This window comes from Strix aluco, chromosome Z (genome assembly GCF_031877795.1).
Source record: "Strix aluco isolate bStrAlu1 chromosome Z, bStrAlu1.hap1, whole genome shotgun sequence".
Lineage (NCBI taxonomy): Eukaryota > Metazoa > Chordata > Aves > Strigiformes > Strigidae > Strix > Strix aluco.
The window spans coordinates 84,934,052-84,959,662 of NC_133971.1; the positions used below are offsets into that span (position 1 = coordinate 84,934,052).

At 54.1% G+C, this 25,611-nt stretch overlaps 2 protein-coding genes across 3 annotated transcripts; both read right to left on the bottom strand.

Moving 5' to 3' along the window:
- Positions 1-3,121: 3,121 nt before the first annotated feature.
- Positions 3,122-22,937, bottom strand: LOC141918310 (avidin-like). Of its 2 annotated transcripts, none has more exons than XM_074812616.1 (4): positions 22,780-22,937; positions 22,461-22,671; positions 21,913-22,033; positions 3,122-3,190 (listed from the first exon to the last, which is right to left on the bottom strand). In XM_074812616.1, the coding sequence occupies exons 1-4, from the start codon at positions 22,849-22,851 to the stop codon at positions 3,139-3,141; spliced, it is 456 nt and encodes a 151-aa protein (XP_074668717.1). In that variant the 5' UTR covers positions 22,852-22,937; the 3' UTR covers positions 3,122-3,138. The 2 variants fall into 2 exon arrangements, with proteins under 2 accessions (XP_074668717.1, XP_074668719.1); XM_074812618.1 differs by lacking the exon at positions 3,122-3,190 and adding an exon at positions 21,486-21,633 and having other exon boundaries at positions 22,780-22,936.
- Positions 19,213-21,228, bottom strand: LOC141918309 (avidin-like). Its single transcript, XM_074812615.1, has 4 exons — positions 21,034-21,228; positions 20,139-20,349; positions 19,563-19,683; positions 19,213-19,494 (listed from the first exon to the last, which is right to left on the bottom strand). Exons 1-4 carry the CDS (start codon positions 21,211-21,213, stop codon positions 19,461-19,463), a joined length of 546 nt encoding a protein of 181 aa, XP_074668716.1. The 5' UTR covers positions 21,214-21,228; the 3' UTR covers positions 19,213-19,460.
- Positions 22,938-25,611: the final 2,674 nt, after the last annotated feature.

Here is a 25,611-nt window from a genome sequence, read left to right on the forward strand (position 1 = left end):
TCAATATGCTTCGTCCTGTCACTACACCCTGAGATAAAGAGTCCCTCCCCATCTTTCCTGTAGCTCCTTTAAGTATTGGAAAGCCTCTATAAGCTCTCCCCAGATCCTTCTCTTCTCCAGGTTGAACAACCCCAACTCTCTCAGACTGTCCTCATAAGGGAGGTGCTCCAGCCCCTGATCATCTTTGTGGCCTCCTCTGGACCTGCTCAAGCACATCCATGTCTTTCTTACACTGTGAGCCCCAGAGCTGGACACAGCACTGCAGCTGGGGACTCTCGAGAGCAGAGTAGAGGGGGAGAATCACCTCCTTCGACCTGCTGGCCACGCTTCTCTTGATGCAGCGCAGGACACGTCTGACTTTCTGGGCTGCGAGCACACAAGGCTGGCTCATAGTCAGTTTTCCATCCACCAATGCCCCCAAGTCCTTCTCCGCAGGGCTGCTCTCAATCCACTCATCACCCAGCCTGTATTTGGGCTTGGGATTGCTCTGACCCATGTGCAGGACCTTGCACTTGGCCTTGTTGAATTTCATGAGGTTCACACAGGCCCACCTCTCCAGCCTGTCCAGGTCCCTCTGGATGGCACATCCCTTCCCTCCAGCGTGTCGACCGCACCACACAGCTCGGTGTCGCTGGTGACCTTGCTGAGGGTGCACTCGATCCCACTGTCCCAGTTGCCAACAAAGATGTTAAACAGTACTGGTCCCAACACCCACCCCTGAAGAACACCACTCGTCACTGCTCTCCACTCAGAGCTGTTGACCACAACTCTTTGAGTGGCCATCCACTCAATTTTTATCCACCAAGAGGTCCATCTCTCAAATCCACATCTCTCCAATTTAGAGACAAGGATGTCGTGTGGGACAGTGTCAAATGCTTTGCACAAGTCCAGGTAGATGACACCAGTTGCTCTTCCCTTATCCACCAACGCTGTAACCCTGTCTTAGAAGGCCACCAAATTCATCAGGCATGATTTGTCCTTAGTGAAGCCATGTTGGCTGTCACCAATCACCTCTTGATTTTCCATGCACCTTAGCATATTTTCCAGGAGGATCTGATCCACGATCTTGCCAGGCACAGAGATGAGACTGACTGGCATGTTGTTCCCCAGCTCTTCCGTTTTCTCTTTTTAAAAATGAGGGTTATGTTTCCCCTTTTCCAGTCAGTGGGAACTTCACCGGACTACCACGACTTCTCAAATATGATGGGTAGTGGCTCAGCCACTTCATCTGCCAGTTCCCTCAGGACTCGTGGATGCACCTCATCAGGTCCCATGGACTTGTGCACCTTCAGCTCCCTTACATGGTCTTGAACCTGATCTTCTCCCACAGTGGGCGGTTCTTCATTCTTCCAGTCCCCATCTTTGCCTTCTGCAACTTGGGCAGTGTGGCTGGAGCCCTTCCTGGTGAAGACTGAGACAAAAAATCATTAAGTACCTCAGTGTTCTCCATGTCCCAGTTAAGCAGGCTCCCGTTCCCTTCCGCAGAGAGCCTGCTTTTTCCCTAGTCTTCCTTTTAACACCAACATACCTATAGAAGCTGTTCTTGTTGCCTTTGTTGACATTCCTGGCCAGACGTAATTCTATCAGGGCTTTGGCCTTCCTAACCTGATCCCTGGATACCCAGACACTTTCTCTGTATTCCTCCCAGGCTACCTGTCCTTGCTTCCACCCTCTGTAGGCTTCCTTTTTGTGTTTGAGCTTGTCCAGGAGCTCGTTGCTCATCCATACAGGCCTCTTGGCATTTTTGCCTGGCTTCCTCTTTGTCAGGATGCATCTCTCCTGAGCTTGGAGGAGGTGATCCTTGAATACTAACCAGTTTTCTCGGGCCCCTCTTCCCTCCAGGGCTTTATCCCATGTTGCTCTGCCAAGCAGATCCCTGAAGAGGCCAAAGTCTGCTCTCCTGTAGTCCAGGGCAGTGAGCTTGCTGTGCACCCTCCTTGCTGCCCTGAGGATCTTGCACTCCACCATTTCATGGTCACTGCAGTCAAGGCTGCCCTTGAGCTTCACACTCTCCACCAGCCCCTCCTTGTTGGTGAGAACAAGGTCCAGCACAGCACCTCTCCTCATTGGCTCCTCTATCACTTGGAGAGGGAAGTTATCATCAACTCATCCCAGGAACCTCCCGGATTGCTGGTGCACTGCAGTGTTGTCCCTCCAACAGATACTGGGGTGGTTGAAGTCCCCCATGAGGACCAGGGCCTGTGAACATGAGGCTGCTCCTATCTGTCTATAGAGGCCCTCATCTGCTCGGTCTTCCTGGTTGGGTGGCCTGTAGCCAATCCCCAGTATAATGTCTCCTGTCCCTGCCCTCCCTTTAATCCTGACCCATCAGCTCTCGGTCGGCTCCTCACCCATCCCCAGACAGAGCTCCCTGCACTCCAGCTGGTCTGTACACACCAGTAAGTGTGTGCATGTCTCTACGTCCTCTTGTTCATTCCCCACTCCAGTTGACAGTGAAGCTGAAGGTGGTCTGGCTCTTCTGGTTCATGCGGTGCTGGGACCCCTGCAGCGGTGACCCCTGGATCTCGTCCATGGTGGCGGTCACAACCGTGTGGTAGGAACCGGCGGTCACTTTTCCCATTCATGGCTGAGATGGCCACGTAGGAGCCCAGCTCGTTGATCCAGCGCCCAATCAGCACCCAGGGACTCAGCACCGGTGCTGTGCCACAGCCCTCCAGCCTGCCTGGGCAGTGGGACGTGTGCCCCGCATGTCTGGGGCTGGCATGGCCCCTTGGCATGGCAGCTGGGACCATGTCATGGGCACTGGCTGGGCCAGCACCTCTCCCTCCCTGGGCAGGGCAGAGCAGGGCAGAGCTGGGGGTGCTGCGTACCCCCCATACCAGGGGGAGGTGACCGACACTACTCCCAGGGACAGCACGGCCGGAGCTGGCAGCCCCCTCAGTCACGCACGCTGCACCCTGGCATGGCCTGGCACGGCACGGCACGACACAGGAGGGCACAGCAAGAGCCTGCAGCCCCTCGGGCACAAACAGCGTGTGCTGGGATGGCCGTGCACAGCACGGCATGGCGGAGTGACAGCAGGTAGCCCCCTCAGCCATGGACACTGTGTCCCAGGGTGGCACAGCACGGCACAGAACAGCACGGCAGAGCACGGCAGGAGCGGGAACCCCCGCGCTGTCACCCTCTCTCCTTCTGCGCGTGCAGGCAGGTGAAGATGTTGATGCCGATTCTGCGAGGGCACAGAGCGAGGAGAAGTAAGGGTGGGAAATGCAACCTTGGACGGGACAAACACACGCTCCCGGGGCTGAATGCCCACCCAGCCCCATCTCCCCCCACAGCATTTACACCTTGGCGGGATCCCTGGGGAGGCCGTGCACGAGCACCCCATCATCTGTCACCCCAGGGGATTGGGGAGCACTGTGGAAACTGCAGGGAAGGCAGGGGATCATCAAGGATACTGCAGGGAAGGGCAGAAGAGCATCAGGGACATCACAGGAAGGGTGGGGGAGGTCTCAGGACACCACAATGAAGCACAATGGATCTGTGGGGACACCACAGGAAGAGCAGGGGAACTCTGGGGACACAACAGGAAGGGCAGGGGGATCTGGGGACACCACAGGAAGAGCAGGGGATCTCTGGGGACACCACAGGGAGGGCAGGGCAGTTCTGGGCACAGTGAGAGAGGCTTGGAAGGAGAAGCACCTGTAAAGGTCCAGTTGACAGCAAAGCCAAAGCTAGACTGGTTTGTGTGTTGCTGGGACCCCAGCAGCGGTGACTTCAGGATCTTCTTCGGGTCATTGACACGGCCGTTAGGTAGGTGCCGTTGAAGGTACCATTTCCTTGCAGTTCCCTGATGGCCACGTAGGAGCCCAGGTCGTTGATGCAGCACCCAGTCAGCACGCGCTGGAGCGGAGGGGACTCAGCACCGGTGCTGCAGCACATCTGGCATACGGAGAGGGCAGCAGGAGAGGGCACCCCTGGGAATCGAGAAGGGGAAGCTGGACGAGCCACAGGTGCCCCGTCCACCCAAGGGGATGTACTGCCAGGTGTGATGAGCTCAGCCATGGGCTGGGGAGGCAGATTGCAGCTGGCATTGTGCCCCGATTCCCAGCCAGCCCCAGGAGGGGCTGAGGACCTGCCGAGGAGCTCCTCCATCCTCCCAGGATGACGGTCCGTGCTCAGCAAGGCTGCAGGCAGAGCTGGACCAAGGAGAAAGGCGGAGGAGCAGAGCAGGGTGTGCGGTCCTGACCAGGGGGCTGGCAGAAGTGACGACCACATGGACATGGTGGAGGGAGCAGGATCTATGGCACTTCATTTGTAAGTGAAGTTATAGGCTTGAAAATCACATTTAATCTTTTGTCATTGCTGCAGCATGGCTGGGTACCAGAATTTGCCTGTGCACACACCCCAGGCGACCAGCCAGGGACTGCGTGGGTGACCTGGGAACTGCCCGGCTCCATCTGCTTAGGTGGGACAACAGCTGGACTGAGAGAGATGTTGGGCACTTGAGCTGTTTGGTGTTGAGACATCTGCAAACAGTCAATAGGAACAGCCCCTGCAGGAATGGTCGCACAGGACATGTGGTGAGACATGTAAGTGCTGGAGGACCCGTGCAGCTGAGACTCCTTCTCCATTCTGACAGTGACCAACAGTTGGAGGGATTTACCCCATGCCAAGACCCCAATAAATATATTTCTCTTTCTTTCGGTGATATGCTATGTGTGAGCACCTGTGCAACACAGACACGGCAGCGGCCACACGCTGTGCGTGATTGCAAGGGGCCTCCTGCCTCCTCCAGCTCCCCGGGCCCCTGAAGGCCGCCACAGTGCGTGGATGGCCATGACCAAGGCTTGCCATGCAGCAGCAACGGCTGGTTTTCCTCCCAGAGGAAGGTCTGCAGCGGCGCTGAAGGAGACCGCGCTGCTCACCTTTGCCTTGCCGCTGAGCCCGAGCTGGAAGGAGGCAAATAGAAACGCCTTTGCAGCTCAGAGGCAGAGCAGACACGAGCAGTGTGCGAAGCACTGCGAGCAGGTCGTGCAGCTGGGTAAAACCCAGAGCTGATGAATGCCCAATGCCCACGGGGAAGCACCCTCAGCCACAGCCCCCCCAGGCAGCTGTGGGCACCTCTGGCACACCACGTCCTACCACCCGCCACCCCAAAACCAAGATGCTGGATGAGTCGCAGCATTGCTGGGTGCCCTCATATAGGGACTGGCCTTGCCAACAGCTCTGCCAGCCCATGCCCGCCGCACTCCTCAGCGGCACCGTGGCTGCCTGCTGGGCTTTGCAGACTGCTCAAACTGTGGTCAGTACTGCTGCCCTGCTGGAGCACCCCAGGACTGCTGCAGAGCCTTGGGGAGCCCTGTCCCAGGGAAACGTTGACAGGAAGGCAATGACAAAGCCAGGAGGATGCACACAGTAAGGCTCAGCAGGACACCCCGTGGCTGAGCTGGCCACGCTTTGGGGTGAGAGCAGAGTCCTGTGGTCCCCCTGCCACCCTCTTTCCTAATTCTCACTATGAGAAGAAGCAGCCCCCGCTGTTGTAGTTCAGCACTGGGAGGACTGCAACACGTGGGGGTGATCCACGCCAGAGCATCTCAAGAAGATGCATCCTGTGGGGAGGACCCACAATAAAGAAAGTTCATGGAGGACTGTCTCCCGTGAGAGCAATGCCACGTGGAGCAGGGGAAAGAATGCAGAAGAGTGCTTCCCCCCACCTTGCAGGAAGAAGCGATGGGTGACTGCACCCCCCATTCACTGCCCTGGCACAACTCAGTGAGGAGGTGGAAATATCAGGAATAAAACTGAGCCCAGAAAGAAAGGAGGGGTGGGGGGAGGTGTTTTTACAATATGGTAACACTTCTCACTGTCCCACTCTGTCTGTTAAGTGTTGTTATCCTTAGTGTTTTGAATTAAAGTGATGTCTTTTTTCTTCCCCTACAGACCGTGTCTTTTGCCTGTGACCATAATGGGTGCGACACCCCTCCCTGTCCTTTTTGCTGGATTTTCTGGATGTCTGCTTTCCAATAAATCACACACATTTCCCTAGGAAGAGTTTTGGGGCTGCACGTGCTGCAGCTACCGGTGCTGTGCTGCTGGTACAGAGCAGCTGCGTGGGCTTTGGAGTACCTGGACTGGGCTTTGGACCACCCCAACACCCCAGGCTCCCAGCTTGTGGCCATGGTCCCCTCTGTGGGGGGTGGGTGCTCAGCCCTCCCCCATACGGGCACCCAGGACTGAGCCCCCAGCCAGAGCAGTAGCTGGAAATGTGTGTAATGGGAAGACGGGGCAGACTGGGGTGCAGAGATGCAGGGTGAGGCCGGGCGAGCGTGCTGCGTGCCTGCACACAGCCTTCACCCCAAGCCCCGGCCGTGGGGCATCCTGCTGCTCCACACCAGGGCTGCTGCTGGGGCCACCCCCCAGGGCCCTATGGATGCCCCAAACGGGTGCACAGGCAAGAAGGCACCTGCCGAGGCCCAAAGCCATGGTCAGGAAATGGGATGACCCAGCTGCTGTCCCCTCCTTGTCCTCCAGCCCCATCCCTCCTCACCCCCAGAGCACCTCAGCCATGCACACTGTGCCCCGGGATGGCAGAGCAGAGCTCTGCACAGCACATCATGGTACAGCCCAGCCCAGCACATCATGGTACAGCACAGCACATCATGGTACAGCACAGCACAGCACATCATGGTACCGCACAGCACATCATGGTACAGCACAGCCCAGCACAGCACATCAGGGCAGAGCACAGACGGCACACCCAGGGCGTGCAGCCCCTCCTCCGGTCACCCTGCGCCCTGGCACGGCCCGGCCCGGCACGGCAGGAGCGGGCAGCTGCCCCCAGGCTGCCCTTACCTTGCTGGCAGCAGCAGCGCGGGGGCCGAGCAGGGCCAGGCCGAGCAGGAGGCAGCAGCCCAGGCTCCCCATGGCGGTGGCGGCCGTGCGCGGTGCCCGGGCCACGGGGGGCTCACGGCAGCGGACACACACCGGGCCTCGGCGGTGGGGACAGGAGAGGCCATGGGATGCCGTGGGGGGGACGGGGCAACGCGGGCGCTGAGCCGTGACACGACAGGAGCCGGGGGTGTGTTTGCAACGAAGCTTTATTGGGAGAAGCAGGTGGGGGGCAGGAGGGGGGGAGCACACCCGGAGCTGCCACCAGTCCGGGAACCGCCGCGCTGTCACCCTCACTCCTTCTGCGGGTGGTAGCGCATGAAGGTGTCGGTGCCGACTCTGCGGGGACACAGAGGGAGGAGACGTAAGGGTGGGAAATGCAGCCTTGGACGGGGCAAACACACGCTCCCGGGGCCGAATGCCCACCCAGCCCCATCTCCCCCCACAGCATTTACACCTTGGCGGGACCCCCGGGGAGGCTGTGTACGAGCACCCCATCCTCGGTCACCCCCACCCTGGCAGCAGCTCTGCGGGGTGCTGAGCACCACGGGGTGGGAGAGCCCCGACCCCTCTGGGGATGCGCAGGGGACCTGTGCAGGGCAGGGACAGGGGGCTCACCTTGTGGCTTTCCAGTTATTCTTGATTACCCCAACCCATGTGCAGGACCTTGCACTTGGCCTTGTTGAACTACATGAGGTTTGCACGTGCCCACCTCTCAAGCCTGTCAAGATCCCTCTGGATGACATCTCTTCTCTCCATCATGTCTTTGGCAGTTATTAGCATTATTAGCAGTTGTTAGTTCTGTTTGTTACAGTTCTTGATTACTTACCTATTTCTGACAAGTTTTCTTATGTACATTCCAAGATAAAATGGCCCAAACTGTCCTTGCTGATTGACTTAGTAAGGATCTAACAACAATTCTCCCCTTTGAGACTTCCAAGAATTTTCTTGGGCGTTTCATTCTACATTTACCCATAATAGTAATGCTTATCTTGTCTGGGAACCCTACTCATCTTTGCTAAACACTGGGTAATAAGCGGAATGCGTTGAATCACAATACAACATAATATGCACATCACTGCTCTTCCCAGTATGACTGTAAATAGTTCCTTAAACCATTGGCGACTTGGTAACCAAGAAGTAAGCCATTACCACCAGGATTTCTCTTTCGTCTCTTCCCAACCCTGTACTGCCTTTTCAACAGATTATATTCCCGATTGTTGGATTTTAAAACCATCTTCTATGGACATACAACTTCCATTATTGGTCCATTTGGCTCAGCTCTCTGGCCAACATAAAGGAATGACCCTCCAGGGAAACCTTGTTCCCCCTGTCATTACCTGCGAACAAATCCAAAATCAGTCACATTCACTGTCTTTGCAAAGCTGAGTTTTAGGTTCTCATTTGTGTTGTCATGACCAACTCCGTCGATTATGGTATCTTTCCCCACTACACCCCATTCTGAAATACATAACATGAAAAATGTCCTCATCTTTTGGTCAGTCTTATCTGTAGATACTCTGCTAATTTCACTCTCCACTAAGGTTCCTCCAGCATTGGGATCGATTTTACTTGTGTGAAATGTATCCATGAGTTGATCCCTTTCACTTTGACTGTTGTATGGGTGATCAAGAGGACTTGGAATGGTCCTTTCCACTTTTCTTTAAGAGGTTGATTGCCCCAGGTCCAGATGTATACCAAGTCTCCTGAATGATAAGGATGCACTGTAATGTTTAGGGTCACTGGGGAAGCTAAAACAACAAATCTATATAAGGATGAGAGTACCTTCCCCAAAGATGTTACATATTCCCTTAAACTATGGTTTCCTATTATATGACTCTCCCCTGGAAAAACAGTTATTTGGTAGTGCCTTAAGTATAGGATTTCATAGGAGCTCACCTTCTCTTCGGAATTTGGTTGAACTCTTGTTCTTAATAAGGCTAATGTCACGTCCCGCTCAGACGAGGGAGACAAGTGACTCAGATTCGCAAATCCCCAATGGAGCAGACAACAGGTCTCCAAGTCCAAACATTTATTAACTACCCACAATGTACTAATTGAACACACGATAATTGGCTAAGTATATAGCAGGTTGTGGCAAGCAATACAATATGCCTTGCATTGCTTAATAGGAAAGGGAAAAGAGGGAGATAGAGGGAATGGGGAAATACAGATCACCGGTCTGGGTTCCTGCACTGATCCTGCCAGTGAGGGTTCCAGGAGGCAGCCGTCTTTTTCGCTTGCAGCCGTCTTCTTCGCTTCACTGTACTCTCCAACGCCCTCCCCCTTCCTTCCCCCCCTTGATTTATACCCACTTTCCTTGGGTCCGTCCCCAAGGTCGACCCACATACCTACGTATTCCATGTACGGGGAGGGGTAAGGTGTTTCATGGGATGATGTAATTAGCATGATCATGTTAGCCCTCGTTAGCATATTGAGGGGTGTTAACTTTAATATGCATTTCACGGATAATGAAGCAAAGGACAGATGGTCCTTGAAATTTGTCCAGGTGCCCCACAGCAGAGCTGTCCTGCCTCCACAGGTCTCCCTTCTCCAGCTGCATCCTGTGTTATTGGGGCAGCCTTATCAGCTTCACCCTCCACACCATCCACCCTGTGACTCGTAGTTTTATCTTGGGAGTGTTTGAGGCATTTCTTCGACCAGCCTCAACTTTTGCTTTCTCAGGCTGTTTTTCTTAGTTTCTCGCAAGCCTGGCTTCTCATCTCTCACAGCTAAAGAAAGAGTCATTGGCCATTTAAGTGATGTTTCTTGGCAGATTTTACTCACTTGTCTCTTTAGGCTCTGATTCATTCTTTCCACCTTTCCGCTAAACTGTGGTCTCCATGGGATATGTAGGTCCCACTTGATACCCGTTATTTTGGATAAGTTCTGCACAACCTCTGCTGTAAAATGAAGTACTCTCTCTGATGACATTCCCAATGGAACTCCAAATCCGGGTAGTATTTCTCTTAATAGGGCTTTTGCTACCTTCCTATCTTTGTTGGTGCAACAGGGAAAAGCTTCAGGCCATCCTGAAAAGGTACGGACCAAAACTAACAGGTACCGATATCCCTCTTGCCAAGGTAGTTCTGAAAAATCTATTTGCCAGTATTCTCCAGGACAATTGCCTCTTTTTGTGGTCCCTAAAGGGGGTCTTCTATATGAATGGGGGTCATTTTGTAATCAGATCTTGCATTTACTTACCACGATTTTAACAATTCCTGTCATCCTCATGGTGAGCACTTGGTTTCTTAAACTACCTACAATAGTTTCTGTCCCCCCAATGTGTTGCGTTATGTTTGTCCTCACAGAATCACAGAATCATCCAGGTTGGAAAAGACCTTGAAGATCATCTAGTCCAACTGTTAGTCAAGCGACACTTGTCTGGCTCCTCAGCACCACCCGGGTGAGAATGAGCTTACAGGAGGGTGATGGGCTCTTCTCCTCTCTCCCCTCTCAGACAGGAGGGTGGCCTGCCCCCGGGAACATCCCTCTTCTAGTTGTTTCATTATGGCTTGCGGTAGTATGACTTGCTTATCTGTAGTTACCCACCATCCTTCAGGATTCCCATGAGCTTTTACTATTTCATCCAATTGATTGTCCTGGCTTTGATATTCAGGTCCCCCTTTAGGTAAGTTTGTTTGTCTGGATGCAATAAAAACTAGGATGCTTTTCTCTGCCACCTCCTTTTCTGCTTTATCTGCTAATTGATTTCCTGTATTGACTGGACTATGTCCAAACTGATGGGCTTTACAATGCGTAATGGTTACTTCTCTTGGTAACTGCACACTTTCTGGTAATTGCTTGATAACATCCTCATACTTGATTGGAGATCCCTATGCTGATAGTAGTCCTCTTTCCTTCCATATTGCTCCGTGGGCGAGTACCACTCCAAATGCATATTTGGAGTCTGTCCAGATGTTAACCCTTTTTCCTTTTGATAGTTCTAATGCCCACTGTAGTGCTACTAGTTCTGTTTTTTGGGCTGATGTGTTTATGACAGCTCTTCGTTTCCATTCGCTAATATACCTGCTACCATCTGTAAATAATTCCTCCTCGGGGTCTTCTATCAGAGTGTCTTTTAGGTCTTTTTGACTTGATTAGACCTGTTCAATGGTTTGGAGGCAATCATGTAGTAACACTTCTTCTTTTCCAGATATAGGGTCTAGAAACATTGCAGGATTAAGGGCAGTAGTTGTCTTCAGTTCCACATCTTCTTGCCCTAGGAGGACCACTTGGTACTTTAACATCCTCCTTGCAGACAACCAGTGGCCCCCCTGTTGCTCCACTACAGAAACCACTATGTGAGGCATGTAAAAAGTAATTTTCTTTCCCATTATTGATTTCTGGGCTTCTTGAATTAGTAGAACAGTGACAGCCATGGCCCTTAAATACACTGGCCCTCCTTTGCTAATATTATCAAGCAGTTTATAAAAATATCCTATGCTTCTCTTCCAGGATCCCAATCTCTGAGTTAATATTCCCGGAGCTTGATGGAATCTCTTGTGTACAGAGTTTGAAGCGTTTGATTAAATCAGGCCTCAAAACCTTCTTTGGGGTCTGAAAGGCAAATCTGCACTCAGGAATCTAGTGCAATATCTTCTTTGATTCTTTGAGCGTTTCATACAATGGCCTCACAATTAGTCCATAATTAGGAATCCACAGCTCGCACCACCCAGCCATTCCCAAGAAGGCACGTAACTCCCGCATCAGTTGCGGTTCTGGTGTTTGGCAAATTGCTTCCTTCTGTTCCTAGGCTCTGCTGTCCTTATGAAATGGTGAATCCCAGATATAGGACCTGGGTCTTTGCTATCTGTGCTTTCTTCCTGGATACCTAATAGTTGGCTTGTCCTAGAAAGTTTAACAGACTAATAGTTATCTGAATGCACTCATTCTGCAAGGGAGCAGCTATCAGAATGTCATCCCAATATTGAAGGACAGTTATATTTTCATTCTCCTTTTTCCTTTTTCCTTCTCCTTTTTCCTTTTCTAACTCCTTTGCTAGTTGCTTTCCAAACAAAGAAGGGCTATTTTTGAACCCTTGTGGCAATACAGTCCAAGTGAGTTGTGTCTTCTGGCCTGTACTCAGTCTTTCCAATTCAAACGCAAAAAGTGTCTGACTGTCCAGCTCCAGAGGTATGCAGAAGAAAACATCCTTTAAATCCAATACTGTGAACCATTTATCATTTTCTTTGCTCATTGTTAATAGGGTATAAGGGTTAGCTACTACTGGGTGTGTATCCTGCACTATCTGATTAACGGCCCTAAAATCTTGTACCAATCTGTACTCCTCCGAATGGGGTTTCTTTGCTGGCAAAATGGGAGTATTGTAAATTGATTGACACATTGAATGGCAGCAATTTATATTGCATAAACCTATTAATTAAATTCTCCAATCCCCTTCTTACTTTTAATTTTAAAGATTATTGCTTCTGCCTTGCTGGTCGGGCATTAGGTTTCAGTTGTATTCTTACTGGTTCTGCTGCTCTTGATCTCCCTGGAATATCGGTGGCCCAAACTAACAGTGTGACTACATTTTCAACCTCTGCTGGAATCTCTTCCTCCAACTCCATCTGCTGTAACATAAGAACTTGGGCATCCAGAGCCTTACTCTCTGGAATATGTACCCATATTTGTCCATTCTCAAAAGTTATTCAAGCATCTGATTTACTTAGTACGTCTCTGCCTAGTAGAGGCATCGGACAGTCTGGCGTGTAAAGAAATTGATGTGTTAAACACTTTTTACCTATTTTGAATTCCAGGGGTTGGAAAAATGGCCTATTCTCCCCTTTCCTGGTGGCACCAACTACATTCACAGTATCTTGACTAAAAGCTCCTCTACAGGTGTTTAAGACAGAATATGCAGCTCCAGTGTCTACTAGGAAATCTAATTTCTCATTCCAGAGTCATTAATCTCACAGCATGTTCAGCAAAGGTTCCACCAACTCCCTCCCTTCTCAGACATTCCCATTTCCAGTGTCCTTTCCTCTACTTCAGCCCCTTTCTCCGCCTCCGTTGGGGCTCCCGAGGATCATTGCTGCCAGCAGCGAGGCTTGTAATTTTATTCCTTTATGCTTCTCCTTGAGTCTTTCCCTCTTTTTTCTCTCTCATCTCCATTACTGCAAACCTTGTATGTTATTTCTCTCAACTGTGATATGGACATTCCTCCCACTTTTTCAGTTAGTTCAGTACATTGACTGCAGTTAATCAGCATAGAAGCTAGTTAGTATGTACACATTAAAGTTCTCACTTCCTGCTCCTGAGCTGGAATTGGACTGGTCTTCATCCTCATTATTGCTACTATGCTGTGATTTCTCTTTTCTTCTTTTTTTCTTCTTTTTTTTTTTTCTTTCTTTTTTTTTTCTTCTTTTTTTTTCTTTTTCATTCTACATTTACCGGATTCCCTTTTGGGACCAACATCTGCACGTTCTTAGTCTCCCCACCATCCTTAACACATTTCTTTTTACATTCTTTTTCCAATTTAATAACTTCTGCAACAGTCCTTTTTCTTTCTCTTTTCAGTAACACTTTCTGTCAATACATACATTCCATCAGTGTCATCCATCAACAACCTACATTCTTTTACAAGTTTCATGATCACATCTTAAACAGAAACAAATCAATATATGCAACTTCATCCTTTTTCCCTTCCTGCTGGCAAAACAACATTAATTGTAACATAGTATTATACTTCAAGGTCCCATTCTTTGGCCACCAATGATTACAGTATTTAAATAATTGTTTCCTGGTAAGGGGATCACTCCTTATATCTTTCCAATGTTTTAATATACGTCCCAGAGGTGACTTTAAAATACCATCCTCAGACCCTTTAGACAATTGACTGGACCCCATATTAGAACAAATCAAACAAGTTACACACACAAACACTACAATATCTAACAAAAACAAACATACAAATTACAGTTACAAGCTTGACAGTAACCAATACTCTGGCTGGCACCCCTTCTGCAGGCAAGCTTTGTTTCTATGGCTGGCACTCCTCATGCAATCAAGCCTTTATTTTTCATCCTGACCCCCTCACATCCCTTATAGCCCGATCCAGCAGGAAACCATTCCCAGGTAGATCTTTCAGTAATACTTTAACAAATCCCAGGGAACTTGCTGTGAACTCACCGGACCAGGGGATTGGAGGATCTCCCCAAAAAACCTTCAGTGGCACCAAATTGTCACCAAATCAGGAATAAAACTCCTTAACGTTGGGTTTCACATTAATGAGCAGGCTGGGGACATGAGGGTATCATTCCACCTAATGTGTCCACCATATGTTGCCTGAGGCAAAACCTACATCACTCTGTTACATACATATGCATTGAATTTCCTGGAACTAGTTATCATAACTACATAGTCATTACAAGTGCAGCTTGGGTCGCTGAGGGGCTTCCAAGGGGTCTTTGGGGGTCCTTAGTGTTCAATAGTGGTTGTTAGTTCTGATTGTTACAGTTCTTGATTACTCATCTACTTCTGACAAGTGTTCTTGAGTACATTCCAAGATAAAATGGCCCAAACAATCCTTGCTGATTAAATTAGTAATGTTCTTTCAAGAGGCCCTAGCATAGTTTCCAGCACAATCTGTCCCATAATATTGTTGGTAACAGAGATGAGACTGACTGGCCTGTTGTTCCCCAGCTCTTCCTTTTTTGCTTTTTTAAAAATGGGGGTTATGTTTCCCCTTTTCCAGTCAGTGGGAACTTCACCAGACTGCCACGACTTCTCAAATATGATGGGTAGTGGCTCAGCCACTTCATCCGCCAGTTCCCTCAGGATGCATGGATGCATCTCATCAGGTCCCACGGACTTGTGCACCTTCAGGTCGCTTAAATGGTCTCAAACCTGATCTTCTCCTACAGTGGGCTGTTCTTTATTCTCCCAGTCCCCACCTTTGCCTTCTGCAACTTGGGCAGTGTGGCTGGAGCCCTTCCTGGTGAAGACTGAGACAAAAAAGTCATTAAGTACCTCAGAGTTCTCCATGTCCCAGGTAAGCAGGGTTCCCGTTTCCATCCGCAGAGGGCCTGCTTTTTCCCTAGTCTTCCTTGGACATACCTATGGAAGCTTTTCTTGTTGCCTTTGTTGACATCCCTGGCCAGATCTAATTCCATCAGGGCTTTGGCCTTCCTAACCTGATCCCTGGACACCCAGACAGTTTCTCTGTATTCCTCCCAGGCTACCTGCCCTTGCTTCCATGTTCTCTAGGCTTCCTTTTTGTGCCTGAGCTTGTCCAGGAGCTCCTTGTTCACCCATGCAGGACTCCTGGTCTTTTTGCCTGACTTCATTTTTGTTGGGATGCATCTCTCCTGAGCTTGGAGGAGGTGATCCTTGAATACTAACCAGCTTTTTTGGGGTCCTCTTCCCTCCAGGGCTTTATCTCATGTTGCTCTGCCAAGAAGAATCCTGAAGAGGCCAAAGTCTGCTCTCCTGTGGTCCAGGGCATTGAGCTTGCTGTGCATCCTCCTTACTGCCCAAAGGATCTTGCGCTCCACCTCCTGGATTGCTGGTGCACTGCACTGTTGTCCCTCCAACCAGGGCCTGTGAACATGAGGCTGCTCCTATCTGTCTATAGAGGCCTCGTCTGCTCGGTCTTACTGGTGGGGTGGCCTGTAGCCAATCCCCAGTATAACGTCTCCTGTCCCTGCCCTCCCTTTGATCCTGACCCATCAGCTCTCGGTCGGCTCCTCACCCATCCCCAGGCAGAGCTCCCTGCACTCCAGCTGGTCACTGACACAGAGGGTGACACCCCCTCCTCGTCTCCCCCATCTGTCCTTCCTAAAGAGCCTGTATCCTTCCATTCCAACACTACAGTCTTACGGGCCCTCCCACCACGTCTCCATCACACCAGTAAGTGTGTGCATGTCTCTATGTCCTCTTGTTCATTCCCCACTCCAGTTGACAGTGAAGCTGAAGGTGGTCTGGCTCTTCTGGTACATGCAGTGCTGGGACCCCTGCAGTGGACCCCTGGTCCATGGTGGCGGTCACGGCCGTGTGGTAGGAGCCGGCAGTCACCTTTCCCATTCATGGCTGAGATGGTCACGTCGGAGCCCAGCTCGTTGATCCAGCGCCCAGTCAGCACGCACTGGAGCGGAGGGGACTCAGCACAGGTGCTGTGCCACAGCCCTCCAGCCTGCCTGGGCAGTGGGACGTGTACCCTGCGTGTCTGGGGCTGGCATGGCCCCTCGGCATGGCAGCTGGGACCATGTCATGGGCACTGGCTGGGCCAGCACCTCTCCCTGCCTGGGCAGCGCAGGGTAGATCTGGCGGTGCTGGGTACCCCCCATACCAGGGGGAGGTGACTGACACTACTCCCAGGGACAGCACGGCCGGAGCTGGCAGCCCCCTTGGTCACGCACGCTGCACCCTGGCATGGCCTGGCACGGCACGGCACGACACAGGAGGGCACAGCAAGAGCCTGCAGCCCCTCGGGCACAAACAGCGTGTGCTGGGATGGCCGAGCAAAGCACGGCATGGCGGAGTGACAGCAGGTAGCCCCCTCAGCCATGGACACTGTGTCCCAGGGCGGCTCAGCACAGCACAGCTCGGCATGGCACAGCACAGCACGGCACGGCACGGCATGGGACAGCATGGCATGGTACAGAACAGCACAGATCAGCACGGCACAGTCAGGTTGTGCAGCTCCACATCCAGTCACCCTGCACCCTGGGGACAGCAGGGCACAGCACAACACGGGGTGGCACGGCAGGAGCAGGCAGGTGCTCCCACTGCTCACCTTTGCCTTGCCACTGAGCCCGAGCTGGAAGGAGGCAAATAGAAACGCCTTTGCAGCTCAGAGGCAGAGCAGACACGAGCAGTGCATGAAGCACTGCGAGCAGGTCGTGCAGCTGGGTAAAACCCAGAGCTGATGAATGCCCAACGCCCACGGGGAAGCATCCTCAGCCACAGCCCCCCCAGGCAGCTGTGGGCACCCCTGGCACACCACGTCCTACCACCCGCCACCCCAAAACCAAGATGCTGGATGAGTCGCAGCATTGCTGGGTGCCCTCATATAGGGACTGGCCTTGCCAACAGCTCTGCCAGCCCATGCCCGCCGCATTCCTCAGCAGCACCGTGGCTGCCTGCCGGGCTTTGCAGACTGCTCAAACTGTGGTCAGTACTGCTGCCTTGCTGGAGCACCCCAGGACTGCTGCAGAGCCTTGGGGAGCCCTGTCCTGGGGAAATGTTGACAGGAAGGCAATGACAAAGCCAGGAGGAAGCACGCAGTAAGGCTCAGCAGGACACCCCATGGCTGAGCTGGCCACGCTTTGGGGTGAGAGCAGAGTCCTGTGGTCCCCCTGCCACCCTCTTTCCTAATTCTCACATTCCTCTAAAGCAGGTAGGAGGCTGCACAGACCAAAGGGCACCATAGCAGAGGGCTGGTGAAAAGGCATTTTGCTCAGAGAGGTGGTAAGGGATCTGAACAAAGCTGCAGAAATTCCAGGGAGGCACCGAGAGGGAAACAGCAGCATCGCTCCAGAAGCAGAATATGGACCCAAGGGATTAAAATGTGAAGAGCAAACCACATGCAAGTCTGCAATAAGGTGGGCTAAAACACAGAGCAGGTGGAAAACTTGCTAAAGCCCTGGATGCCGTTAGCAAAGCTCTTCCATGGCATTCGGGGCAGGAAAACCAGGGGAGCAGCAGGAGGTGGCAGTCCCACCAGCCCACTCCTCCCTTTAGGCTGCTCAAATCCCAGGCACGGTGCCAGCATGGGGTGTGCAGATCCATCTGGGGTTATTTTGCAACTGGACAGCTTGAGAGCCAAGTTTCAGATTCCGACCTGCTGCTGAATTTCCTGAAAATCATTAATTTTGGCTGGAAGTGGTGACTCAGGCAGCACCAGCACTGCTGTGCTGGGTTTGTGTGGCAGAGTTTCTGGTGCACAGGTGGAGGCTACAGTGGCCTTTGTAAGAAGCTTCTCAAAGCTCCCCCGGCTCCAAGTCGGACTCACCCCGGCCAAGGCCGAGCCAATTAGCGATATTGGTTGTGCCTCTGTAATAATGTATTTAACAAGGGCAACCTGAGAGGGGGTTGGGGGGATTTGTGAGGAGGGTTTAGGAGAAGGACACCTGTGGAACACCGAGGTCAGTGGAAGGCAGGTGGAAGAAGGGGGGGAGCTGTGTCAGAGCAGAGACCCCCCCTGTATCCCGTGGAGAGCTGGCAGGGCCGCCCCCCTGCCACCCATGGAGGTCACCAGAGGAGCAGAGATTTGCCCGTGACCTGTGGAGGACCCCCAGGATACTGTGGGAAGAAGCAGCCCCTGCTCTTGTAGTTCACACTGGGAGGACTGCAACATGTGGTGGTGACCCACACCAGAGCATCTCGAGAATAATGCATCCCGTAGGGAGGACCCACGACGGAGAAAGTTCATGGAGGACTGTCTCCCGTGAGAGCAATGCCACGTGGAGCAGGGGGAAGAATGCAGAAGAGTGCTTCCCCCCACCTTGCAGGAAGAAGCGATGGGTGACTGCACCCCCCATTCACTGCCCCGGCACAACTCAGTGAGGAGGTGGAAATATCAGGAATAAAACTGAGCCCAGGAAGAAGGGAGGGGTGGGGAGAAGTGTTTTTATGATATGGTAACACTTCTCACTGTCCCACTCTGTCTGTTAAGTGTTGTTATCCTTAGTGTTTTGAATTAAAGTGATGTTCTTTTTTCTTCCCCCACAGAGCCTGTCTTTTGCCTGTGACTGTAATGGGTGCGACATCCCTCCCTGTCCTTTTTGCTGGATTTTCTGGATGTCTGCTTTCCAATAAATCACACACATTTCCCTAGGAAGAGTTTTGGGGCTGCATGTGCTGCAGCTACTGGTGCTGTGCTGCTGGTACAGAGCAGCTGCCTGGGCTTTGGAGTACCTGGACTGGGCTTTGGACCACCCCAACACCCCAGGCTCCCAGCTTGTGGCCATGGTCCCCTCTGTGGGGGGTGGGTGCTCAGCCCTCCCCCATACGGGCACCCAGGACTGAGCCCCCAGCCAGAGCAGTAGCTGGAACTAGACGGAACAAGACGGGGCAGACTGGGGTGCAGAGATGCAGGGTGAGGCCAGGCGAGCGTGCTGCGTGCCTGCACACAGCCTTCACCCCAAGCCCCGGCCGTGGGGCATCCTGCTGCTCCACACCAGGGCTGCTGCTGGGGCCACCCCCCAGGGCCCTGTGGATGCCCCAAACGGGTGCACAGGCAAGAAGGCACCTGCCGAGGCCCAAAGCCATGGTCAGGAAATGGGATGACCCAGCTGCTGTCCCCTCCTTGTCCCCCAGCCCCATCCCTTCCAGCCACGACCCAACCCCACCTCACTCTGCCCACGGCAACAGAGTGGCTTCTGGCACCCCAGGGACACACTGGTCATAGCTCTCTGCCAGGTGGAGAAAGATTTATTTGGTTCCATGTGTGGGGGCAGCAAGTTATGGGAAGGGGGGGCCCTGCCAGCAGGCTGCTGGGAGGCACTGGAAGGCACTGGGAGGAAGCAGGACATGACAAGGGTGCATTGCCCAGCCAGGATGCTGGGAACAGGCAGGAGCCCAGCCCAGGAACCGGGGCAGCAGAGAGCCTCGGCGTTGCAGGCAGGACAGCAGGGTGCAGGCAGCTCCGGTCCCCATCCCCATCACTTGATGCGGGTGAAGACAGAGGTGCCAACCCTGCGGGGAAGCCATATCAGCAGGAGGGGAGGGAGGGCTGTGGGGGAAGAGGGCAGGGTAAGGGCTACCTGGTGGCTTTCCAGGAGTCCCTGCGTGATGGGACCTCTTCCCGCAGAAGCCACGTGGTCTCCAGTGTCTCCTTCCCACGGCTGTCCACGAAGCACTGGCCCACAAAGGCAGTGGTGGAGTCTGGTGGGGTTCAAGCAGGGCAGAGGGACCTCAGAGCCCGTGCCTCCAGACAGGGGAACCTGGGCCACCTGATCCTGGCAGACAGACAGACAGATGCCCCCGCCACATGTCCTGGACAGACAGATGGACCTCTCTGCCAGATTGCCCAGATGAGTCGCTTCCACATCACCTGCAGAGACAGATGGGCACCACCCCTGCCACGTTCCTTGGACAGACATAGACACTCCGCCACCTCTCCCAGACACTCAGACACCCCTGCCACCTGTGCCAGACAGTCAGCCCTCCCCCACCATGTCCCATGGCAGGAGCAAGTGCATGTGGCCAGTCTGTGGCCACAGCCAGGGTTTCTCTGGGTGCCACAGGGAGTATGGGGGACCAGGCAGGGGAGCACCTCGACCCCAGCACGGGCAGGGATCGCTGGCTGGCCCAGGATGCTGCACCGGGTACAGCTGTACCTGCAAACAGCCACTGCACGGTGAAGCCAAAGGTGGGCTGCCCCTTGGCACTGGGGTGCTGCTGGGCCCCTTGCAGGGGTGACACCAGGATCTGCTTGTTGGTGGCCGCCACAGCAGTGTGGTAGGAGCCCGAGAAGGTCCCGGCTGCATCCAGGCCCCAGAGCGTCATGTTGGAGCCCAGTTCGTTCCTCCACAGACCCTGCAGGTCACACTGGGGACCAGGGGAGATGACTTGGGCAGTGCCAAGTCACAACCACGCTCCAGCCTGCCTGGGCAGTGGGACGTGTGCCCCGCGTGTCTGGGGCTGGCACGGCCCCTCCGCACGGCAGCTGGGACTGGTGCCATGGGCACCGGCTGCGCCAGCACCTCATCCTCCCTGGGCAGGGCAGGGAAGATCTGGGGGTGCTGGGTACCCCCCATACCAGGGGAGGTGACCAACACTAGCCCCAGGGACAGCACGGCTGGAGCTGACAGCCCCCTTGGTCACGCACGCTGCACCCTGGCATGGCCTGGCATGGCACGGCACAGCACAGCAAGAGCCTGCAGCCCGTCAGGCACAAACAGCGTGTGCTGGGATGGCCGAGCACAGCACGGCATGGCGGAGTGACAGCAGGTAACCCCCTCAGCCATGGCCACAGTGTCCCAGGGCGGCAAAGCATGGCATGGAACAGCAAAGCACAGCACAGCACAGCACGGCACAGCACGGCACAGAACAGCAGAGCGCATAACAGCACGGCACAGCACATCATGGTACAGCACAGCCCAGCACAGCACATCAGGGCAGAGCACAGACGGCACACCCAGGGCGTGCAGCCCCTCCTCCGGTCACCCTGCGCCCTGGCACGGCCCGGCCCGGCACGGCAGGAGCGGGCAGCTGCCCCCAGGCTGCCCTTACCTTGCTGGCAGCAGCAGCGCGGGGGCCGAGCAGGGCCAGGCCGAGCAGGAGGCAGCAGCCCAGGCTCCCCATGGCGGTGGCGGCCGTGCGCGGTGCCCGGACTCTGCCTCTGCTGCCGCCCCGCGCCCGCTCGGCCCCTTTTATGGCGGAGGGGGCTGCAGCCGGGCAGCGGCCGCCCATGCCGGGCCTCCTGCCAAGGGCCAGCCCGGTGGGAGATGGGCCACCAGCCACCGCGCCAGACTGAGCGGGATCCTGCTCCCCCGGGCCAGGCGGGGGTGCCAAGGGCGCACGGCGGGGGGGTGGCGGCCCCCACGGAGGAGCCCGGGCCACGGGGGGCTCACGGCAGCGGACACACACCGGGCCTCGGCGGTGGGGACAGGAGAGGCCATGGGATGCCGTGGGGGGGACGGGGCAACGCGGGTGCTGAGCCGTGACACGACAGGAGCCGGGCAGGTGTTTGCAACGAAGCTTTATTGGGAGAAGCAGGTGGGGGGCAGGAGGGGGGGAGCACACCCGGAGCTGCCACCAGCCTGGGAACCCCCGCGCTGTCACCCTCACTCCTTCTGCGAGTGCAGGCGGGTGAAGATGTTGATGCCAACTCTGCAGGGACAGAGAGGGAGGAGACGTAAGGGTGGGAAATGCAGCCTTGGACGGGGCAAACACACGCTCCCGGGGCCGAATGCCCACCCAGCCCCATCTCCCCCCACAGCATTTACACCTTGGCGGGACCCCCGGGGAGGCTGTGTACGAGCACCCCATCCTCGGTCACCCCCACCCTGGCAGCAGCTCTGCGGGGTGCTGAGCACCACGGGGTGGGAGAGCCCCGACCCCTCTGGGGATGCGCAGGGGACCTGTGCAGGGCAGGGACAGGGGGCTCACCTCGTGGCTTTCCAGTCATCCTTGATGTTGTCCACACGTGACCGAAGGAGCCACATGGTCTTCAAAACCTCCTTTCCGTCATCATCCACGAAGCACTGGCCCGTAAAGACAGTGATGGAGTCTGTGGGAACAGGACAGGAGGTGGAGGGGAGCGTGGCCAGGGCTGCAGGTTAGTGCCAAGCCCCCAGCACAGGGGACAGGAGACCCGGGCTGTCCCTGCCCTCTGGGGACAGCGGTGATGGGGAAAGCAGGCAGGAGGGGTCAGAGGGCCTGGGGTCTCGCCTGGAGATGGGCAGGCAGCAGCAGGCTTCAGCCCCCAGCACATCCTCTGTGCCCTGGGACTGGGAGGTGACACCAGCCAAGGAGCTCCAGGGTCAAGGAGGGGGGAAGGAAACATCAGGGACAGCCCAGGGGATGGGGGAGCACTGGGGACACTGCAGGGTATCATCATGGGTACTGCAGGGAAGGGCAGAAGAGGATCAGGCACAGCACAGGGAGGGCAGGGGAGCTCTGGGGACACAGCAGAAAGGCTGCAAAAGGAGAAGTACCTGAAAATTTCCAGTTGACAGTGAAGCCGAAGGTGGGCTGGCTCTTCTGGATCGTGCGGTGCTGGGACCCCTGCAGTGGTGACACCTGGATCTCATTATTGGTGGCGGTCACGGCCGTGTGGTAGGAGCCAGCAAATTCACCTTTTCTGTTCAAATCACCGATGGTCATGTTGGAGCCCAGGTCGTTGATCCAGCGCCCGGACAGCATGCACTGGAGCGGAGGGGACTTAGAGTTGGTGCTGCAGCACAGCCCAGGTGCATCCCCGGAGCCACAGTCCCCCTGCCCACCCTGCCCCATGCCTCCCAGACCTGCCATTACCTTTCTTTCAGAGAGGCCATGAGCCATCAGGGCCAGGCTGAGCACCAGCAGGAAGGGAGTCGCTTGCACCATCTCTGCAGCGGCAGACAGCTGGCGTACCTGGGGATGTGCTCCTCGCAGGGCTCTGGTGATGTGCCTGCTCTCTCGCCTTTTTATTGCTGCCAGGGCTGTGGGTTACAGCTCATGCCAGGACATTGTGCAATCTGCGTGGTTCTAAGCTTGCAGTTGTCAGCTGTAGGAGAGGGTGATTGCAGGCAGATATTCCCAGAAGCGCCTGCTGAAACTGTCCCTCCTTACTCACACTTCCCTGGCACCTCGTGGGGAGGCCCCGGCTCCCGCAGGTTGGTGACGGCCAGGACAGATGTTCAGCTGGGGAAAACCCCTCTTGGAGGCTGTTGTCCCTTCTGCCACCCATTTGCACCCCACTGCTGTGGCTGGGGTGCATAGGGGTGCCAAGGAACCTTAACCCCAGTGCACCCCAGGATCAGCTGCAGCACACAGCCTCACCCTACTCCTCACGAGGTATCCTTTTGCACACCCACCCAGCACCAAGCTCTTTTAGGGGCTTTGCTTTATCCCCCCCCGCCCTGGTACTGAAGCAGCTGCAGGTTGGGCTATAAAGCACCCAGTCTCCTCTTGCCCAGGGCTGGCATGAAGTTTGCTGCTGTTTTTACAAGCTGGCTTTTGTTGGAGGGAAATTGTTTTGTTTATGAAAAACAGACATTCTTCAAATATCTTGAATGTCGCATTTTAATGCTGTCAAAAATTGTATTTACACAGTGATTCTTAAATAAATTTAAGTATGTATTTATGTAATTCCCCTTATACTATAGTTGTTGTTGGCCAGAGAGGCTGAAGTAACTCAGTTCACACCATATTTTTCTCACCCATTCCTCAGTGATTTCCAGGGCAGTCTCCTTAAATATGTGTGGTTTAATTCCCCCAGTCATCACAGCAAGAGCTGATGGAGACCTATTCATCAGAAAATGCTCCTTTTCTTAAAATGGAGACAAGGCAATTTTTTGCAACATACTTCCCAAATACTTTAGAAATACTTCCCAAATTTTGCTTTCCTTTTTATTTCACATTTGAACCCCAGTTTCTCTCTGACAGTAAAATTCATCTCTACCCAAGCTGGGCAGCATTGCATTTCTGCAGATGCCATTTCAACACCCCCCTTTCCTCTCGGCAGGAGCCCTACAGCCTGCAAGAGCTCCCCATCCAGAGAGCTGGTTGTCCTTGGGAAATTCTTGCCCCAATGTTTGCTTCCCTCTGTCTTAGAAATTAACTGCACATCAAGGTATGTTTTCCCACACAGCTCCTGTTTGCTTTGGCTGTTTTGGCTGCAAGTAGGTACTGCCTGAAGCATGCTCAAGGTTTGTGATAATGAGTAAGGTCTGTCTAGGAAGTTTGTAGGGAGCAGGAGGGGCAGCCATCACCCCCTTGACATCACCTTGGTTCAGGGATCTTCTGCAGGGACACTGTGGCCGTTGGTGGGCACTGGGAGGGGCAACCCAAGGTCTCCATGCTGGCACCGCTGCTGATGGCAACCCATAGCTCATTTACAGACATAGATTTATTTTAGCATCACACAACCAGTATTAGTGCTACCTGCTTATAATCTTTATTTGTCTTGCATTTAATAATCCCTGTTCCAGCGGCATATCCTGCAGGTGCAGGGATCAGCTCAGTGCTCAAGGAGGCAGATTTCTCGACCAGTGTCAGACGAGTCAAATATAAAACAAGCCAAGAGCTGGGGTATCTCTGAGCGGTTTGCACCCTCCAAAGGGCAGCCAGTGAAGTGGCTTGGGGCTGGCAATAATTACCACAGCTACACCCTGAGATGCCATGCCTGAGTCCTGTCACAGCAGGGAGCGTACAAGGGGGAATGGGCAGGCAGGGAAAAAGTCAAAAGTTGGATTAAAGCCATGTACATCGGGGGTCAGAAAAGGGTTAATGAATAATAAGAAGAAAGGGTTAATGAATAATTAAACTTGCTGCTTAAGCTGGGATTGAGTCAGCCTTGAAAAACAGTAGCACAGGCAAATGTTACAGAAAATAATATCTCTAACCAAGGATTGTCCTTCCAGCCCACAGCTGTGCCCGTGCAGAAGCTGCTGAAAGTTGAGTGTATCAGATACAAGTTTTATTGAAGTGATACAATCAATAGAGGACAAAAGAGCAGAAATATCCCTTGGTACAGACTGAACGCCCCAACCTTTGACAGAAAGTCTGCAGGCAGCCTAGCGCCTGGGGTTAAGGAGTGATGCTGACAGGTTGCAGCAATAAAATCCAGCCTGGTCAGATGTTGTGCTGGCTTTAGTACCTGCTTTTGTCCCTTGCCAGCTGGATTGGGACGTCGCTGTCCCCAGTGGCTGCCAACACAAAACAAACGGAGGTGGGCAGCCCAGGCGAGCTGTGCTGGTGTCCTGGCACTCCCATCTCCCCCTCCAGCCTCACCACAGTGACCCTAAGGGAGAGCACCTCAGTCCCTCTCCATCAGCTGTGGACTCTGCCATGGGAACCTGGCACCAGCTCCTCCAGGCAGGGGTCGCATCCGGGACAACCTGCCCTTCCCGGATAGCATTATTCTTCTGCCCAGCCGGATGCAGGAACACTCCCCCAGGGAGCAAAGAAAAGGCCATTTATCACCCGCTGGCAGCATCAGGCCACCGCAGCGATGCCCTACCTGTGCACCAGCTCCCAGGGCAGGCGAGGGCTGGGGCAGGCGGGGGAGGGAAACATGACACAGATAGGTCACAGGGGGGAGGACAGGCTCCTTCCCACACCAGCCCTGAGGGGGTTTAAGGATGGGCTTTAGAGCAAAAAGCA